The sequence below is a fragment of the Phaethon aethereus genome (assembly GCF_964289735.1).
Source record: "Phaethon aethereus genome assembly, chromosome: 8".
Lineage (NCBI taxonomy): Eukaryota > Metazoa > Chordata > Aves > Phaethontiformes > Phaethontidae > Phaethon > Phaethon aethereus.
In genome coordinates this window covers 5,800,074-5,819,231 of record NC_138584.1, presented here as the reverse complement: position 1 = coordinate 5,819,231, position 19,158 = coordinate 5,800,074, and the positions used below count along the sequence as shown (strand labels likewise).

Below are 19,158 nucleotides of genomic sequence, written 5' to 3'. Positions count from 1 at the left end.
CTGTAAACACGCTGCTTACATTTTAAAGATCTTCAAAATCATTAAAAGTGCTACTAATTATTCACTAAAACAAGGGGGATAAGTTCCCAATTTCAGTACATGAAGAGTACCTGCAGTATTAAACTGGAACCCTCAAGAAAGCAGTGACTGTTTTAAAAATGAACCTCTCTCTTGCTAATCCTAATGACAGAAAAACTGCAACCCCAGTTGCCCCTCGGTTCTTTCCAAATACACAATTATAAGAGAAGGTGATCCTGTATTAATAGTTCTCCTCAATTACTGGAACTTTTATCCTTCTTCCTTTAAGCATCATCTCTATGGATCGCCACACTTGGAATGTTGTCAGCTGACAGCATGAGGAAAATAAGGATGCAGGACTGTTTTGTCCAGCTACTAACAGATCTGACTGCTGGTTTAAGAGTAGATAAAAAGTAAAGCTCATGATGAAAATTAGCAATTTTTTTTCTTTCTGACAAAGGTATCTTAAGTGATCCATGAAACCTCAAAAACAGGAAAATTCTTAGAGAACTTTGTAGGTATGAATAGGTTTGTATGCATATACTAGTTCTTTTTGCCAGTTCCTGCACAACAGTATCTCTGGTCTTATTTCTAAACATTGAAGTAACCAAGACCATAGCATTTAACCTTTAAGACAGTAAATGGAAGCAAGTTCAACATCAATTACACACGCTTCCTCTGACATGCCAAGTCTAGAGAACAGTGTACATCAATCCATTCATCTCCTACACTGAAATTTTTAGGATGTCACAGAACCAATCTGTAGAAAATACATGGTTCGCCAGCTAGAGTGAGAGCTCGTCATTGGTACAGAAGGTGTGGTGCCTAAAAAGGCAGAGTCTTCAAAGACTTGTGATATTTTCCTTTGCAAATGCCTTTATAATTGTAATTTTCAAACCATCCCATACACTTAGCATCAGAGTTTTTAAGCTGCAAAGCAGATAATAATTTCATTTGTGCTTTTTAATCTCTCAAGTTTCAAAAAACCCTTTTATTTACAGAGACTGGAATGACCAACTGGCTAATCTGTAGGTCTCGCCTGCTAAAGGACATTTCTTGATTGCTCACTTAGTGTTCATAATGCTCCCTGGAAAGGTGAGCTGGCGGTAGCTCAGAAAGGTTAAGATTCAGGTAAGTCCTTCTCCAAGACAGATTCAGATAAGGTGGACAAGTTACGATGCGAAGATAAAAGTTTTAGAAGCCAGTAAGACATGCCCACAATCTTCTTTCCTATGATCAAAACAAGAGCAGGTGAAAATTGGAAGCACCTCTCAGTCTCTGGAACACCTCTCACCTCCAAGGTGACAGACTCCATGATTTTGTGCATTACTTTATCACTTTCTATACGCAAACATCAAGCATGGGTCTACTCTTAGACAAAACTGACAGATTAATATCATTAAGAAACTAGACTACCAGCAGTAATTGCATTACAAACATGACATGGATAGTCATGCTTATGTTGTGTCTTTCACCAGCACTATCAGATTTATCACCTCTTACTTTCAGATGCACATCAGTTCCAATTCGTCTAGCAGATCATATATTTGGAACTTGTTATGAAGGTCATTATTACAATGATCTTAATGCAAAAGGCAACTGTTTCTTCTTCCTTCACCCACTGTTTGATTTTGTCAGAACGTCTGGATCTTCACAGTTTACTGGATCTCGAGGGAGGCAAGTCCAGTTGACATAAAATGCAAGAGAAAGGCTGAAATAAATGGATTCAAAGGAGCAGGACTCCTTAAAAGCAGATGTCAGATGCCAGACCACCACAAACAGGAGAAGAATTAACTAAATGAAAATCATCACCACACAAAGACTACTTAATAAGAAAGGTAAATCAAAAGAAGTGATGGGAGAGAAAAAGCATTCCAATATTCAACCTACAGGAAGAGGAGGATTAAAGCAGCATGGCTGAAGATGCGGACCCTTTTGTAACCCTGGGGTTTAAAAGGTCAGAGCCACAAGGTAGCATATACACTGCCTTAATGTTTACTATAGAGGGTTCCAGTTGCAACACCAAGGGTACACATTTATCCTCAAAATCAGGGGCAACTTCAGAAAAAAATGCCAAGTCACATCTGGCATCCATGAAGCTGGAAATCTGGGGGAGCAAAGAGGAAGCAGCAGCACTCAGACTACACCAGCATGATTTCAAAGTCTATTTCTCTGATGCTAATTAACATCACGCATTTTGATGTTAGCCATCCATTCCAAATATTAACCTGGAAGCACTAACCTGTACATGCACGTTTATATCCAAGGTACACTGACTTTAGGCCCAAACTAGACAGTTTCAGCAGCTATTCTGAAGTAGTGACCAGACAGCAGGAGCAAAGTGAACCACCTGTCTGCCACTGAGAACACAGTAGGAATAAGAGATTAGAATCATAGAATAGTTTGGGTTGGAAGGGACCTTAAAGATCATCTAGTTCAACCCCCCTGCAGTGAGCAGGGACATCTTCAACTCCATCAGGTTGGTCAGAGCCCCGTCCAGCCTGACCTGGAATGTTCCCAGGGATGGGGCATCTGCCACCTCTCTGGGCAACCTGGGCCAGGGTTTCACCACTCTCATTGTCAAGAATTTCTTCTTTAGATCTAGTCTAAATCTGCCCTCTTTTAGTTTAAAACTGTTACCCCTTGTCCTATCACTACAGGCCCTGCTAAAAAGTCTGTCCCCATCTTTCTTCTAAGCCCCTTAAAGTCCTGGCAGGCTGCAATAAGGTCTCCCCGGAGTCTTCTCTGCTCCAGGCTGAACAACCCCAACCCTCTCAGCCTGTCCTCACAGCAGAGCTGTTCCAGCCCTCAGAGCATTTTGGTGGCCTCCTCTGGACCCACTCCAGCAGGTCCATGTCTCTCCTGTGCTGAGGGCTCCAGCGCTGGACGCAGCACTGCAGGGGGGTCTCACCAGAGCAGAGCAGAGGGGCAGAATCCCCTCCCTCGACCTCTGCTTTGGGTGCAGCCCAGGATTCTGTTGGCTTTCTAGGCTGCAAGTGCACATTGCCAGCTCATACCCAATTTTTTGTCCACTAGCATCCCCAAGTCCATCTTGCAGGGCTGCTCTCAATCCCTTCAACTCTCAGTCTCTACGATACTGGGGATTGCCCTGACCTATGTGCAGGACCTTGCACTTGGCCTTGTTGACCTTCATGAGATTCACATGAGCCCTCCTCAAGCCTGTCCAGGTCCCTCTGGATGGCATCCTTTCCCTCTAGTGAATCAACTGCACCACACAGCTTGGTGTCGTCCGCAAACTTTCTGAGGGTGCACTCGAACCCACTGTCAATGTCATTAATATAAAGATTAATTAATAAAAATCTGAAAACCGTGAGGAAAGCGTTAAAAATGTTCACTAATGAAGAACCTCTTGACTTTCTAAATCTGAACAGAGCATGCTCTATCAAAGAGTCTATCACTTGAGAAAGATACAGTTACCTGACCAATTGGTTGTAGATATACAGCTGGAATTTGGGGTGGAGGTTGGGAAAACAGACACTGAGAGAAGCCCAGTGGTGAGACGTAAAGACAGAGAAGAAGTAGTGAACAGGAGAGCAGTGTCTACAAAATAAGGAGGAAGAGTGTAAAACTAAGATAGCAAAAAAGGCAGAAAGAACTAGAAAAGGATAGCATCTAGCAAAGAACTTTAAAATTAATTGCATTTAACATTGTATAGTTACTAACCAACACCTGAAGTACAAAACCATACACTGTGACGCAGAAGGTAATAGCACACATACACTTACAACACTTCATTTTCCATTAACTAAAGGCAGGCTGCTTTCACACTGCTGTATTTTTCTTTAGATTTTGGAAGGAGTTTTATTACTTTGATGCAGACTTCCACATGCACCAGTTAACATATCTGAACCTGATCTTTTTGCAATTCCAGCTATTCTAACCATTGGCAGAGTATTATTAGCATTAAAGAGCATGCTGGTTTTGCAATATGAACAACTTTGCCACTCAGAAACTTCAAACACGTTTTCCTTCACTTGGCGAAACCTCAGTAAGATTACTTCTCCAACGGCAAGCACCAGTGAAAGGGCAAAAAACCCCCAGATTAAATACCGGATTTTTAAAACATGAGCAATTCCAGGAAAAGTCCAAGATATACCTGTAATTCAACTTCTAGCTACTATTTTGTTTTTTTGCAACGAAGTACAGACTTGGTCTCAGACTACTCATGTATTGCCTCTTTCATTTGAAGCACTAACTGCAGAAAGATAATGCCTACTGTTTTTTAAAAAGAACTACATAAAATTACAGCTGTGCTTAAAATTGTATTTCCTAATGAATTACCATTTTAAGCTAATTCCTAATGAATTATCATATAGAAATTTCTATATTATAGAAAAATACCATGCTCCATAGAGTTCTATCAACTACAATGCAAGGTAAGAAGCATATTAAGGAAAAGCAAAAGAAAAAGAGCATTTAATTATCTCTTCTATTGCACAGATTATCATTAAAGTTGCATATGCAAGGAAAGCAAGGGGAAAGTGGTTAATCCTCTTTGACAGAGCATGCTCCTGTTCACATGCAGGCTACACAGATTGGTCAACTAAATTTAAAACAGAACTATTCCTTCATTCCCCTTTTGCAGAAAAGAAATCTTAAAGCTGCCTCATAAGTAAAAAGCCAAAGGATTTTCACTTTGCTATGGAGTACAGCAAATCCAGCATAGCAAGGTTTCCCAATTCCTTCCTCTAGTTCCTTTGTATTTGTATTCAGCTTCTTTTATTTTGCACTATTTTGCAATCCGATTGATGGCCTTCAAGCAGCAGCCTCCTATCATTATATCCCAAACCAAACGTCTTACTCTATTACATTAATATTATTCTTATGTGTTTACAAATAAGGACATTAAAAAAAAGATACCAGGTTGGCACTGTTTCTCAATCAATAAGCATTGCTATCTCTCTCAAAACACCTGCAAATGGTGTGCAAAAGCTATACGATTAGGAAGATCGCGTTCTAGAGGGTCATGTATGTTTACACAAAGTACTAGTTCCTTCGAACATATATAGCAACCCCAGATAAAACCATAAAACCAAAAATACACGACCACATAAATTACGTCAATTACATTACACAATTTCCACTTGGTCCTCCTAAAAAGCAATTGTTTCAGCTCAAATCCCACTATCCATCGTATTTGCCAGGTGAGCAATATTTTGGACTGACAATTAAAATGTCTTCAAGGGTAGAACATAATTTGTATCTACTATCTCTTGTAGTATTAAGACAATTATTTATTAATATGTAATCTTTTCTGTGATCATAAGTTTTGCTTAGAAGTGAAGGCACTTTGAAAAAAATAAGATTTCAAAATGAATATTGACAAAAACACTACTTGGTAAAAAAGTATAGGAAGTCTTGAATATAAAAGCATATTTGCATCTCTTATAGTAGTAATACAGTATTAGTGCAATCTCAAAATTCGTAAGCTTAGTTTTGTAACACACTATCACTATTTGAAGTTTTGCATGCTGAATCTTGGGTGGAAAATATAAGATAAAAGACCCTCTTTCTAACAAACCAACCAAGCAAACAAAAAAGAAATAGAACCAGAAGAAAAATCTTGTTTTCCTGAAACCCTAGAAGTCAATGTGGCCTACAGAGCACATCCTTTTCAAGTCCCCAATCTTAAGGCATTTACCAACCTCAAAACGTATTTTGAGACAGAGTTTGCTGCTATAACAACGGGGTCGTTTTCTAATGACTTGGAATGACAAGAGTTTACTTTTGGTAATACAACACTTCAGAAACTCTAAATCATTTGTGATTTTGGCTGTTCACTTTACCAAATCCTACCAGAAAAGCCTGACCAAAATAGCAATCAATTCAGGCTAGAAGATGACGACCATGTAACTAGAACATGGTTTTGTTTTTTTCCTACTTACATCAAATCCTCACTTACTACTACTGGTTTTTATCTTCGTCATATACAAATACATGCAAGTGTAACAAATGTGCTTCTCAAGTGACTACAAGCAAATAAGGTGCTAAGGAGCCACAGACAGCTTGCCTTTAAAAAGCAAGCACTGCCATTTGTAATGTTTTATCCAGCTGTGTTAGGAGTTTCAAGAGAGAGAATATTACAAAGATCACCTACATGGACTAAAATAGTGACCTACCTTGGTTATCAGTTAAAAAAAATTGTTTAAACAAAGACGACTACTCCTTGTGGTAACTGGCAGAGGCCAGGTTTTTAATAGGTTAGTCTCAAGTAAGAATTTAAGGCTTCAAACTAAAGAGGACATGCTGGTGAAGCATTTGGGATGTTTAGTTCAGACAAAGTAATCGCTACACTGAAAAGATGCAGAAACAACTTTTGATTCAAAACAATTTAACAGGTGAAATCAACATTATTCAGTCCTAGCTTTCATATCCAGGAACTGCTCATATACTTCATTATTTCGTCTGAAGACTAACAAGCGTTTTCAACATTTTTTCCAACCTGTGGACCACAGAGGAGCAAAAGAAAGGTCTTATTAACTGCCTGTCTTCTCGGTCACACATATACCACCTCCATTAATTAAGAAAATACTTACAGAATTCATCCCTACGTGCTTCTAATGCAATTAGAATTGAAATTCAGCAGCTGGATAATAAGGTAGAGATCACGTGCCCAACAAGCTCAATGACTTTCTGTGAGCCAGATCCCAACCTCAGTCTGTTGCAAAAACTAGTAACTGTTGCTACTTATAACTTATGCTTCAATTCAATATAAAAATTGGTACTGTAATTTCAGACCCTCACTCCCTATATTTTTTCCCCTCTAAATAAAAGGGGAAAATACAAAATACAGGCACCACTTTGACCATTTGACCTCAGGTCTCATTGCAAGAGGAACTCTGACAAGATGTACCATCAAGCTGGAGCCTGTCCAAGTTCCTTGTATGCACAAACACCAAAATCTCTTAAATAGATGTGCTTTTATCGACTCTATCAAGTACAAAGAACATTAAAACCAATCTTCTACAATGAAACCTTGACCACACAGCCTGCCAACTAACAATATCTGAATCTTAGTATTCATGCAAGAATTATAGTCTTTAAAATACTAGATTCAATGATGAATATAGTTCTATTAATGCTTCCAATCAGCTATTTTTCAGGCAACTCAGATCAAAGTGTATGTGATATCAATACCTCTGCAATTTTTCTAATGGCCATTTTTAGTGCATTTTTAGTGGCAAAACCAACTCATTCTATTAAAATAGTAAACTTTTGTATAAGAAAAAAAATAATTAATTACTTTTCATCCATTCTGCTGCGCATTTTTTTAAGTTTTTGCATAATGCTACTAGTCTCACTGCTGGAGATTGAGATTGGGGAAGGGCTGCGTGTTTCTGCATCAGTCGGAAGTGGGCTAGAACCATTGCTCTGCTTGATGTCATCGTCACTGTGAAGTTCCTGCAATTAAGTGTTAAAAAAAGCAACATTAAACGTAAGAAAAGTTATTCTACGATCTTTTTAAAAGTTGTATTAATTTACCTTACTTCTCCCCAGATTACATCAAATACTACTTCAGATAGGCCAGTCCACCTGCAGGTTTAATTTTATTTTCCAACTTCATTTTTATTTGACACAAAGTTTTTTTAGGACACCCTTTTTCTCCATAGTTTAAGTTCTCCCCTAACTGTATCTAGAGAAAAAAACCCCACCAGAACTCAGTTCCCCTAAACAGGGAAACAATCCTTTCTATGTTACTATTATTAAACTTGTGTCTCCTCAAAATTTTGTAAGGAGGCAGACAGTTATCAAAATCTCATCTTGCTATCTCATGAAGCAGATGCAAGAAACTTAGTGTAATGACTCTAACCCACACACACAAAGTAGCAGGTTTTGGGTTTAGCACTTACATTTAGTTCTTTGGGGTCTGACAAATAATCAAACAAAATCAGAGCCTAAGAGATCTAAGCATCAAAAAAATGATATTCCTAAAGTCATTAGTTAAGCTTGAGAATTAACAAACACCATCTACTGCCGAGTTAAAATGTTTAACAACTCCTCCAAATCCATTTCCTTAAACAACACTTTAAAGAAATTGAACATAAAATTGCTGAGATAAAGAGGATGAGACCATCTGCAGCAGACAAAACTTCCAAGCGATAGGTCCAGCCTAGTAGCTTTCCACACCTGTAAACACTGAAGTCAAATACCAGCTGCACAGCCAAAGGGGGAAGACTCCAGCTTCTGTACTGGACACTTACCAGCTTGTTTTCTCCTGCAGACTTTAGTTTTTCCTGCAGTTTCATTGTAGTCTGACGGATTCGTTCTATTTCCGCCTGCTGTTTAAGGATCAACTGCCTCTCCTTCCGAGCAGCCTTGTTAGCCTCTTGAAGACGCTTAATTTCTGCCTTTTAGGTACAAAAGACTAAGTGTAAGAACTGTGACAGACAGCTCTCAAGAACCCACTCTAAAGCTGCCACAGCATTACATGATGAAGTAACTAGCCTGAACTTCAGCAGCAAAGAACAGAAGATTAATTAATACATCTAAGTCTCAACCAGTGAGATTACTGATACAGAAGGACACTTTTAAGCAATGTGTTAAATTCTACCACAATGCAAATAAAACTTATTGATAAGAAATCCCGCTAGCTTCCTATCCAAAAGCCTGGCATGGAGTTTTCTCAACTCTTAGCTTTTACAGCGTCTCAAACATTTAAAGGCTACACAGGGGTTTCAACAGGATTTTCCTTGAGGACATCAGTTACCTTTTCCTGCTGTAATCTCAGCAGCAGACCACGCTGCCTTTTTCGAATAGGAGGCATCTTATCATCCTCTCCCTTGTCTCGCAAATGCCTGCAAACAGATTGGAAGAAAGGATTAAATAAGAAAAAAGTGAATAACAATGAGCCTGTTACTCTTTAAAGTAAAAAAACACAAAACCCAAAAAATTTTTCTTGTTCTTTCTGCCTTTTTTGCTATCTTAGTCAAAACTTAGTTTTAAACTTTTTTTAACCTGCAGAAGAGCATGAGTCTGTACTTAATCATTGGCATTCTCTACAGCAGAATATTTTTGACTGTTTAGTCCAAGACAGGCACAGTTAAAAGGCCAGTATAATAGATCTCACATGACTGGGTAGAAGTTCTGCAGGGGTAGCGTTGCTCGCCATTTGAGAAAGACAAAACAAAGGACGCTTGGGTCACTACCTCATAACCCTTTATCAAACCCACAGTGACAAGCAGTTGGAAGAAAATGTCTGGTAAACAATGGTACTCCCATGCAGAGCATGATCATGGAAAAGTATTATTGATTAAGTCTGGCCACCAATGTTTAGTAGTTCACCAGGTACTTCAGGTGGTATTCCGGGACAAAGCATATTCCAAAGGTTGGAAAAAAATCATTACGGACAACACATATCCAGATTCACAAAATTTGGCCCGAGTCAACTAAAACGACCTCAGACATCAAGCAAATAAAGTTCTAACTGTTTCACAGTTTTATACATTCTTGAATTAAGACTTGTAGGGTAACGCTTGGGAACTACCTTCTCTGACTGACAACAGATATCTGCTGTTCTACTGTTTCAATCTAATTCTCTTCTATCAAACCACATTCAATGTAAACATCAAAACACACTTACAAACTGGGTTCTGTTCTTTCCAAGTGACAGTAACATTTGTATAGATTACTGATGTCAGAAGACTAGTTCAACCATTGACACTTAATAAGGGAGTGGTGGGGCGGAAACAAAATCTTACAAAAAAAATTAAAGTAGAAGTACAAGAAAATGGTCTGTCAGCAACAGTGTATATTCAGAGCTGCCTTACTTCTTCTGGTGTTCCAGCCAAGCTAATTCAGCCTTAGTCTTCTCTTTCAGAGCCTTCTCCCGGAGCCGAAGCAGTGAGGACTGATGAGCTGCTCGCATCTCCTCTTCTTTCATGTACTGTCTTACCATCTCCATGGTAAATTTAGAGAAACTATCTTGCCCCCCTGAGAATGGCATGCTTAGCTCCTGGAAGGCAAGAAAAATTTGACATGATTTGATAATACAGAAATTCCAAGTTTTTTTCAATTATAAACTGTGTGTGTACACAAAGATACACACACACAAAGACAGATGCAAGAAGGGAAGCTGTTTTTCCTATCTGAGCTTTGTACAGATCAGCTTTTTCTGCCCTGGGCAGTGTGACAGTTTTGGGATGTCCCCTCTTGGGCCAGAGAGATGAAGCATCCTCGTCTTGTACTTCCTAGCTGTGTGTAGCCATCGTAGGAAGAATTAATCCACTGGGCTTTTATAACCTACCTCAAAAGTCACTCCTCCAAAGACAAAAGAGAACAGGTACATGCCTGGATGGACTGTTCCATAAGTCAAGTCGTCGCACTTGTACAAGTGACATACAGCATGATTCATACAACTCTATATTTTGAGATGCTCAAAGAACCACAGGGAGGAAAAGAACCCTAAAGTTTGCAAACACAACTAAGAACAGCTCACTTGAAGCTCATCAGCTTAACCATCTCAGTTCCATTAATTTACCTTAACTATGGTTGCTTGACCTACCTTGATAGATGACAGAGCTGTTTTTTCTGGGGAGACTTCCTCATCAGAATCATCACGACTACCCCGTTTCTTCTCCAAGTTATTTCTGCGATGACTTTCAGAGGGCAGCAAAGACCGAAAAGACTTTTCTTCAATCTCATCCTCTGTCATGGACTCATCAAATTTCAGGGAATACTCTGTTGCAACAGAAGCGGAATCTGAGGCAGAAATCAGGGAAGTGGTTTTACGCTCAGGTATGTACCATGAATGCAGTTTTACAGTGTCTCATCTCAGTAAAGTCAGGCAGGAAAGACAGGGAGATAACTACTTGTCCTGGTTTCAGCCAGGATAGAGCTGGTTTTCTCCATAGAAGCTAGCGTGAGGATATGTTTTGGACTGGGGATGAGAAAACGTTGATAAGGTGCTGATGTTTTGAGTTGTTGCTAAGTAGTCAAGGACAGTCCAGCTTCTCGTGCTGGCCTGCTAGCGAGAAGGCTGGGGGTGCATGGGAAGCTGGAGGGGACGCAGCCAGGACAGCTGACCCAGGCTGGCCAAAGAGATACTCCCTACCATACAACATCATGCCCAGTACATAAACTGGAGTTGGCCGGGGGGCGGGAATCGCTACTCAGGGATAGGCTGTCGATCACCAGGTGGTGAGCAATTGTTGTGCTGGGCATCACTCATTCTTGTACATTCCTTTGTTGGTATTATTATTGTTGTTATTGTTGTTTCCTTCTCTCTTGCTGTCCTATTAAACTGTCTTTATCTCAACCCACGAGTTTTTTCCCAATTCTCTCCCCCGTCCCACTGGGGGAGGGGGGGGTGAGCGAGCCGCTGCATGGTGCTTAGCTGCCGGCTGGGGCTAAACCACGATACTACTCTAATGCAGAAAAATGGGTCCTTAGAAAAGTATGACCTTAAGTAAGAGGACATCTTGAAATACTGTTACCTAGCTTCAAAAGACCGAACAGACTTCCGTACACAGGTATAAACACATTTCAGAGGCTGCTGAAACATGTGGTGTTCAGCCTGCATGTTCAGCAAGTGAACATCCCGCTACAGCTAGCACAGCAGAAAGTAGAATGGCCCACAGACTCCATCACACTGATGTGCAGAATTTCAAAGGTTCCCACCGCACTGTGCCATCCTCAGTTATCTCTCAAGAGGCTACCAAATTCTCCTGGGGCTCAGCTTTCTTCACACACATTCCCTCATTTATTTCAGAAACTAATTTTGAAACAGCATGTCCCCTGCCACCCACCTATCCCCTTCAGATTCATCTCATACAAACAATACAGCTAACCTTTTTCATCTGGCAGTGATAAAACACTATCGCTCGGCAAGGAATCATCCACACCAGTATGAGCCTGTTCTTCAATACTGCTAGTAATCTTCTCACGACGGGAAAGCTTCTTCTCGTTCTCCTTAGAAGATGGAACTGAAGGACTCTCTTGGCGGCTGCTGGTACTACTGTGTTATCAAGAGACAATTTTTTTTAAAATTACTTTGCACATTTCAAAATATTTATTGTACATTACTACTGTACATACCATGATTAACAACCCAGTAATAACTGACATGCAGAGGCTCTGGTTTTGTTTTTAAAATTCTGCTTGAATTTTAGCATTCCAAACCTCATCTACTTAAAAAAATACTTTAAAATTCCAAACCTCTTTAAAATTCCAAACCTCATCAAGCTGCTGATTGACAGTGGAACTTGTTATTTTTATTCTACCTTAGAATGCAAGTGGTTTGTAGGTATGCACACCCTCTACCTGGCAATGAGTATTGATGATAAACCGTTGAAAACATCTCTCCTTACAGTTTTTTTTAAAAGGTTGAGCGAGATAGCGATACTATTTTAAATTAGAACAACTACAGAGGACAAAATCATTCCAGTTGGTCAAGATCAGAGAAGTGCTCTGAGAAACTTCATGGGACACTGCTAGATCAGGTAAGTGAATAGGGGAGAAAAAAAAAAGCTAAAAATCCAATATTAAACACAGGCAAGATACTGAAAAATAACACCAGAAATTAGTCCAGTCTAAACTTCAGGCAAGCAGCACTCCAGGCACTTCATGTAAAGCCTCAAGCCAGTGCAAAGCAGCAGTGAAAAAAAACCAACCCTAACAAGATGGCCAGATACACAGAGAACAGAGTAGAAAGGAATGCACATTACAGAGTAGGCAGTTCTACAGGTCCCTGCACTGTGTTTTCAGAACATATGCTCCAGTCTACGTCCTAGTCCATTTCAAAACTACACAAAGCTAAATGAGAAGGGCATAAATCACAAATATTTAGGACAGGGAAAAAGACTCAGATAAACAGAGACTTAAAGGGACCTTTAGGTTACAAAGGTGATGCAATAGAAGTATTGATACAGATACAGTCTCACAAGAGCTAAACAGCAGCGAACAAACATTTCCCTTCACCTGCTTGCTAGACTCTTGCTAATTCAGCTAAATGAGGAAGCAGATGCGGAACTCAATTATTCTAAAGTTAGGAAAGAGATAAGCATCCATGTAGAACCAATACAGTAAGTTCAAAACTGAAGATACTAACACACAACATACTATTACACTGTGGACCACAGTGTAGTAGGATTTTTAATTAAAGGCAGAGCAAATTCTGGTAGGCATGTAAACTTTCAAGCTCCGGAATATAAGATAGGTTTACCTGTTGAAGGTTTAATACTGACTTTCCCTCTTTTAAAAAAAAAAAATTGAAGGAAATATCTTGATATTCCTTTGTACTGTAGTTCTTACTTATAGCAAAAAACCCCTGTGTAATCTAAACTCTTCTTACCTCTGATCATGAACCTTTGATCTTGAGGACTCTGAATAACTATCAAATATCGGTGAATATGTCTGTTTTGAGTCACCTGTCTCTTCTTTACCTTGTGACATGGCAGCAGACTCACATTTCCTGAGAGAGAGAGAAGTGTTTTGGGTAAATCTGTGTTGTCTTAAAGAGTAATACGGTTTTCACAAGCTTTCATCAGTTTACTAGAATTAGTAACAGTTAAAATTTCTGAAAAGACCACTTAAAGCTTAGACTAGTTAAATCATCCCAGAGAACATTTAGAGCATCTTTTACTACTCCTTTATATAGAGCTTCATATCACCAGTTAATGTCACCTTTGGGGTACGCTACTTAGGGCATAAAGATAGAAGAAGAATTTAGATTCCTAAATGCTCACTCGTCGTGACATCTTACAATTTTCTCCAAGAATAGGTGAACCAAAACGTAACTATCTTACTTCTCCCTTCCCAAGATGTGAAACATTAGGGAAAACCTGTTTGTATCACTCCGGGCTCTCAGTTGCTTCATGAACTCTGAGTGATGCTGCCGCTGGTGGTCAAACAAGGTGGTGACTGGAGCGACTGGAGCACTGACAGTGTCCGAGATTTGGGTTCGTGCTAACTCTGTCATCTGAGTACAATAAAAACCAAAGGAATGCAATGAGCTTATTAGCATCAAAATGTTTTTGAAAGAGAAAACAGTCAGTCTCACAGGTAATTTACTGATTTATTGAACAAATGTGTAAGACATGGTTTTGAAATGGTTTGTAATTACATACTTACCAATTTTGGCTGTAAAAAGCGCATACTGCTCTGCAAATTCATATTCTTTAATTTATCCAAAGTGGAATTATTGATATGAAACTACAGACATGAAAGACACTACTTATCGTATCATTCTGATCAACTTAAGCAAACTCTGATCACTAGAACGACTCCAGACCTATCATTACTATTCATTAAAAAAAGAAAGGAAAAAACAAACCCAACAGAAATGATGTTTTTTTTTTCACTTGAAAGTGCATCTTGCCCAAAGAGCAAGATGCTACAGCTGCTACAGGTCAGGAACAACAAGTAAAAAAACTGATAAACAAAACTGAAAACTAATAAATATTCTGTATGCCACAAGAAGAATGAAGAGAGACTCAAAAAAAGAAAAAACTTCAAACTGTAACAAGAGCTCTGCTGAAAATCATCCCTCCTCTTTTTTTTTAATTCATTGGTCTCCTACCTTCAAAAGTACGCAAAATTGTAATTTCTCTGCTTTTCTAACAGACATGGGATCAGTCCCTGACGGATTGCAACTCTTACAAATTAAAGATGATGTGTTCACTATCATCAGTCTATCCTGGAAGAACAAACTTGTTAACAATTCATTAACTGTAAGATCGTAAGGACAGAGATTTAAGGCTGCTGACTGACTTCTAAGTAACAATGACAGAAAAGCTCCTTTAAAGTCCTATCATTTGTCATGTTATGAAGGTGAAGAAGTTGCACTGAGAATGACACTGAACAGAAAATAACCTAGGGGCAAAAAAGTATTCAAGGTAATACTGAAATCAGAGTAGCTCTTTCCTTTCAACTCAGGACCTCACCTCACGGATCTGGTGAGTTGCATCTGTACTGAGAAGTGCAGTTTCCGCCTGCTTGGCTGCAGCCTTGCATGGGGTCTCTTGTACAGCCTCCTGCCGTGACTGGACCAGATGCTGCAGTGACTCTGCATGGACCTATGCCGAGAAGACAGCCAGTTCAGCTCTTCAGAATTTTCTGACTAGAGTAAGTACAGTTTTATTTCTCAAAATCTGGGGGGAAACAGTTTGAAATTGGCCCTGAAGAGCTCTTTTCAGCTATATTAAACCCCTTCAACATCTCCATGTGTTTTAAGAACACTCGTAGGCACGGATTTACTTACAGCATTTTGCCTTTTACACACTCCACATTTTTTGAAGGGCAGCATTACCTGAGCTGCCTTCTGCCTTGCCTCGTCCAGTTGTCTCTGACTTTCTAAAGCTTCTTGTTCGGCTTTGATTTTCAAAAGGGCTAAGTCCCGTTCATGGCGCTGCTGCTGTGCCTACAGATTAGGAAAACAAGTTTTAATCATGTAAGTTAAATGTAACGACCTTTTCTGACTTAGCCACTGTCTGCAACTACCTTTGAAAGACCTAGATCTACTCTACTGGTGGTGCCTCTTCTGCTAAAATAAAATTTTCAACCTACTGACTGACCCTCTCCCTTTTTAAGTAGACAGTAGAAAATGCAAATTCCCCACACTCTTCCACCACTGTGTAGAACAAAAGAGGAGTTGGGAGACCAATTAATTCAACAAAACAGAACAAGCAATCTTATGAACATAGGGAAATTTCAACCAAAAATATCCTTTTCATGAAATAAGACAAATGAACCAGCCTGAACAACTACACCATGTGGGATCAGGACCCAACATCAAACCCAGTAAATAATTAAGATTTTATTTTATTGAAGTACACAACCAAAGCAATGATTCCAGCTAATGGTATATTAACGACACATATTCTAAGAGTCACCAGTTCCTTGGTGTCAGCCTAAAATAAGAAAGACAACAGACATTAATCCTAAAAAATTGACGTTATCAGAGATGCTCCATCATGCCCATTACAATTTCTCTGCACTGCTAACAAAAGCACAACTCACCCTAATTTGATTAATTTTCTTGCAAAATAAAAAAAGGAAGGTTAAGACAAGGAAGTATTTTTCCATTACCTTTAGAATCTGAGCCAGAGAAACACTCTCCTGCTGGGCAAGTGATATGCCTCGTACTCGTTCTACATCTGAGAGCTGTCGCACGGACTCCTCAATAGCACTAAGGTAGTTCAATTCTGCTGATAAACGATGCTGAAGACCAGTAGGGGAGAAGCGCATGCATCCTGCAGGATAAGACTTAATGGTCAACCTTGCAAACTTCAGTAGCCCACATCAAAAAATAAAGAAAAAAAATAATATAAATGCTCTGGGATGGTTTTAAGAAAACAACTCACCACTCGCTGAGGCGGCTGCTGCTGCAGACCTGCTGGTTCCCAGACTCAAGTCAGGGAAGGCTACGTTAGGCTTCAGCCCTGGTGTTGTACTTCCAGAAAAGCCAGCAGGTGACTTGACTCTTTCTGCTGTATTACTTATAGACTCAAACTGCAACATTTTTTGCGAACCCGGAGACGGGGAAGAATTCGGCGTTTTCTGGGATCTTCCCTTCTCTGAGAAACTGACAGCAAAATGAAAAAAGGAAGGAGTCAATATTCTCCTGAGTTCAGCCATTTGATAAGACAATAAGTAATAACCTAGTTCTTCCATTTATATACACCAACCAAAAGACCCACGCAAAAGGCACAGTCCTTTATGGTTTGCATAGGCTCAGTCTGCCTTTAGGAAACAGCCTTACGAGATGGGTTTTGTACTTATATTCCAGTTTAGGGTTAAGTTTCTAGCACACCCTATTTTTCCCCCAAGTATTAAACCTTGTTAGCAAACATAAAAAAAAAAAAATTAACATAGTATCTACATGTTCTACATGGCCACACAAGCAGTTCAAATGCCTCCTGTTAGCAACCTGGCAGTGCAGGATGCACTCACCTGCATGGGCATTTACACATCTGTTTTGAGAGTCCAAGTGAAGAACTTTGTTTTACTCACAGGAAATTAGGGCAATATTTTGATATCAGGACAGTATTTTTAAAAAGTAAACAGGTTAGTTTCAGCATAGGGATGCAACTGAATGTGGTAAGCCACTGCCCTGAGTCTCAATCTCTCATCAAAATGCAACAAAATGCCTGAAGGCCAAAACTTGACTTAGTAAGTCTGATAATACTACAGTAAAATACTACAGAAACATTTCTTTTTAATAGTCAGTTGAAGACATCGCTTTCCAAACATACAGAAAATGATGCACACACTTCTTAGATTTACTATTCCAATTTTATTAAGCCAAAGAAGACTAACAGTGGCTGCTTAAATCCCTTAGGAAGATATTCTGCTTTACTTGGCACATCTTAGAGGAGGTCACAGGACATTTCAGTGCCAATACAGGATATCAGTGAAATTCAGCAATGTAAGCAAACATCTCAGAACTGCTCTATATCCACACAGAATGAGTGACAGACCATTTGTATTATTTGTTGCTTTTTAGAAAAAAGTGCAGTGAAAACTAAGCTCACGATTTCATAACCATCCTCATTGCACAATTAGCAAAAAAACTGCATTCACAGCTACACATACAGAGGATGCAACTGAAAGTATTTTTCCTCTTTTTCTATGTTCTTTTCTGAGGATCAGTTCATTTCTGGAAAAAAAACAAAAACACCCCCCAAAAAAACCAACCACCAAACAAACCTCTACTCACGTTGCTGGATAGGCTTATGAGTATTAGCTGAACATAAGTGGATCCTGCACAGATTGACTAGCTATTTTTTTTCGCCCACACTTCTTACAGACCATTTGTAGAAGTGGAAAATGAAAATTGTATTTCAATGCTCAAGGTACTGAACCTGACAGGATACCTATATTGGCCAGTTATCCTTACAAAAACAGAGGGGTCATTTGGGGAGGACTCACCGTTTTGTATTTTCTCTTACTATAGCCATCTACTTTGGCTTTTCGTATTTAAAATACGGGGGGGAAAAATGTTTTCTGCACACCCATCTTACTCACATTTGATCATTTCTGTTACTTTCCTTTTGCATATCCAAAGACACAGCTGGTTTTGATAACAAGGTGTAACACCACCAAGCGTAGTTATATTTGCATGGAGTCTTATAAGGTTCATGTTACCTCATTAGGGAGTGTCCAGACAAGTTTTCCAATGTGCTGTCTGTATCTGGGTTCTGCTCCTGATCTTTATTAGAAATTCTGCTACTTGATAAGGACTTCTTTGTCTGTTGGGATCCCCACTCTAATTCAGATAGCATTTTATCTTCTTCCACAGGAAAGTGGTGAGAACTTCCGTTGAAAGAGTCCAACCCTAAGAAGCAACAACATTGCGAAAGTTTACATTTGGTATTCTAAGTATGAATATCTTAGCCATCAGGAGCCCCAAAACAAATAACTGAGAACTTCCCACCCCTGCAAAAGATGTCTGAGTTAGAAGTCTATAAATCTAACAAGCAAGAAATGTAAATTTGGCAGCTTTCTACAGGAGATTAAGTTCTCTGCATATTGTGTCCACTGTCAACAAAACTGTCACTCTGCTTTCATTTCAGCACACTATCAGTTTAAATAAAGAAAACAAGCATTTTGCTCTTCAATACTGACAATTAGAATAAAGCCTAGCTTTCTTTGGGTAAGCTAGAGAATTTTGAAAAAACAGGAAGAGATATAATTTGGAATGCCCTATCTTATTTTTATCATCCTTTTATTAACTTTAAAACTAGCTTTCCCTTATGTTATCCACTGCTTACATAGTAGGAGTGTATCAAATATCAAATTTCTTCATGCTTTTGTAATGTACAAGTTACCGTAGGAAGAAGCGTATTTATGAAATTTGAGCACTATGAAAACTGTCTGTGATCCAAAGGTGAAGTATATGCAGGCAAACTTATTGTCGCCTTCATAAATGTGGCCATAACTCAAATTTCTCAGCAGCCTATTGGAATTTCCTCAGTACAGAATCTGAGGATCGTTCCCATACGATATTAAAATTAATTTGTTAGAAGGCTAGTTTAGGAAAGGAAACATTTGCAATACTGTTGTTAATCTCTTGCTTATTTAATTTCGAATGACTTCATTTTAAGGTCAGAGAATAATCAGACTCAAAAAGAATTTAGGAAGGAATCACTGGAGGAAGGAATAAATCCTCCTATTAGTATTAGA

The 19,158-nt window shown here is 39.1% G+C and overlaps 1 protein-coding gene across 1 annotated transcript in view; it reads right to left on the bottom strand.

Moving 5' to 3' along the window:
* The window catches only part of CEP350 (centrosomal protein 350), a gene marked incomplete at its 3' end in the record, with an annotated part of 63,796 nt that overhangs the window by 20,724 nt on the left and 23,914 nt on the right, over nt 1-19,158 (bottom strand). Inside the window, exons 14-27 of the mRNA XM_082003178.1 lie at nt 18,121-18,310; nt 16,338-16,558; nt 16,063-16,226; nt 15,284-15,394; nt 14,919-15,050; nt 13,818-13,954; nt 13,328-13,447; nt 11,826-11,992; nt 10,541-10,737; nt 9,807-9,991; nt 8,747-8,834; nt 8,241-8,387; nt 7,283-7,440; nt 3,457-3,579 (exon numbers count right to left, since the gene is read on the bottom strand). Coding sequence (XP_081859304.1) covers nt 3,457-3,579; nt 7,283-7,440; nt 8,241-8,387; nt 8,747-8,834; nt 9,807-9,991; nt 10,541-10,737; nt 11,826-11,992; nt 13,328-13,447; nt 13,818-13,954; nt 14,919-15,050; nt 15,284-15,394; nt 16,063-16,226; nt 16,338-16,558; nt 18,121-18,310 — 2,140 coding nt within the window. The remainder of the gene's footprint in view (nt 1-3,456; nt 3,580-7,282; nt 7,441-8,240; nt 8,388-8,746; nt 8,835-9,806; nt 9,992-10,540; nt 10,738-11,825; nt 11,993-13,327; nt 13,448-13,817; nt 13,955-14,918; nt 15,051-15,283; nt 15,395-16,062; nt 16,227-16,337; nt 16,559-18,120; nt 18,311-19,158) is intronic.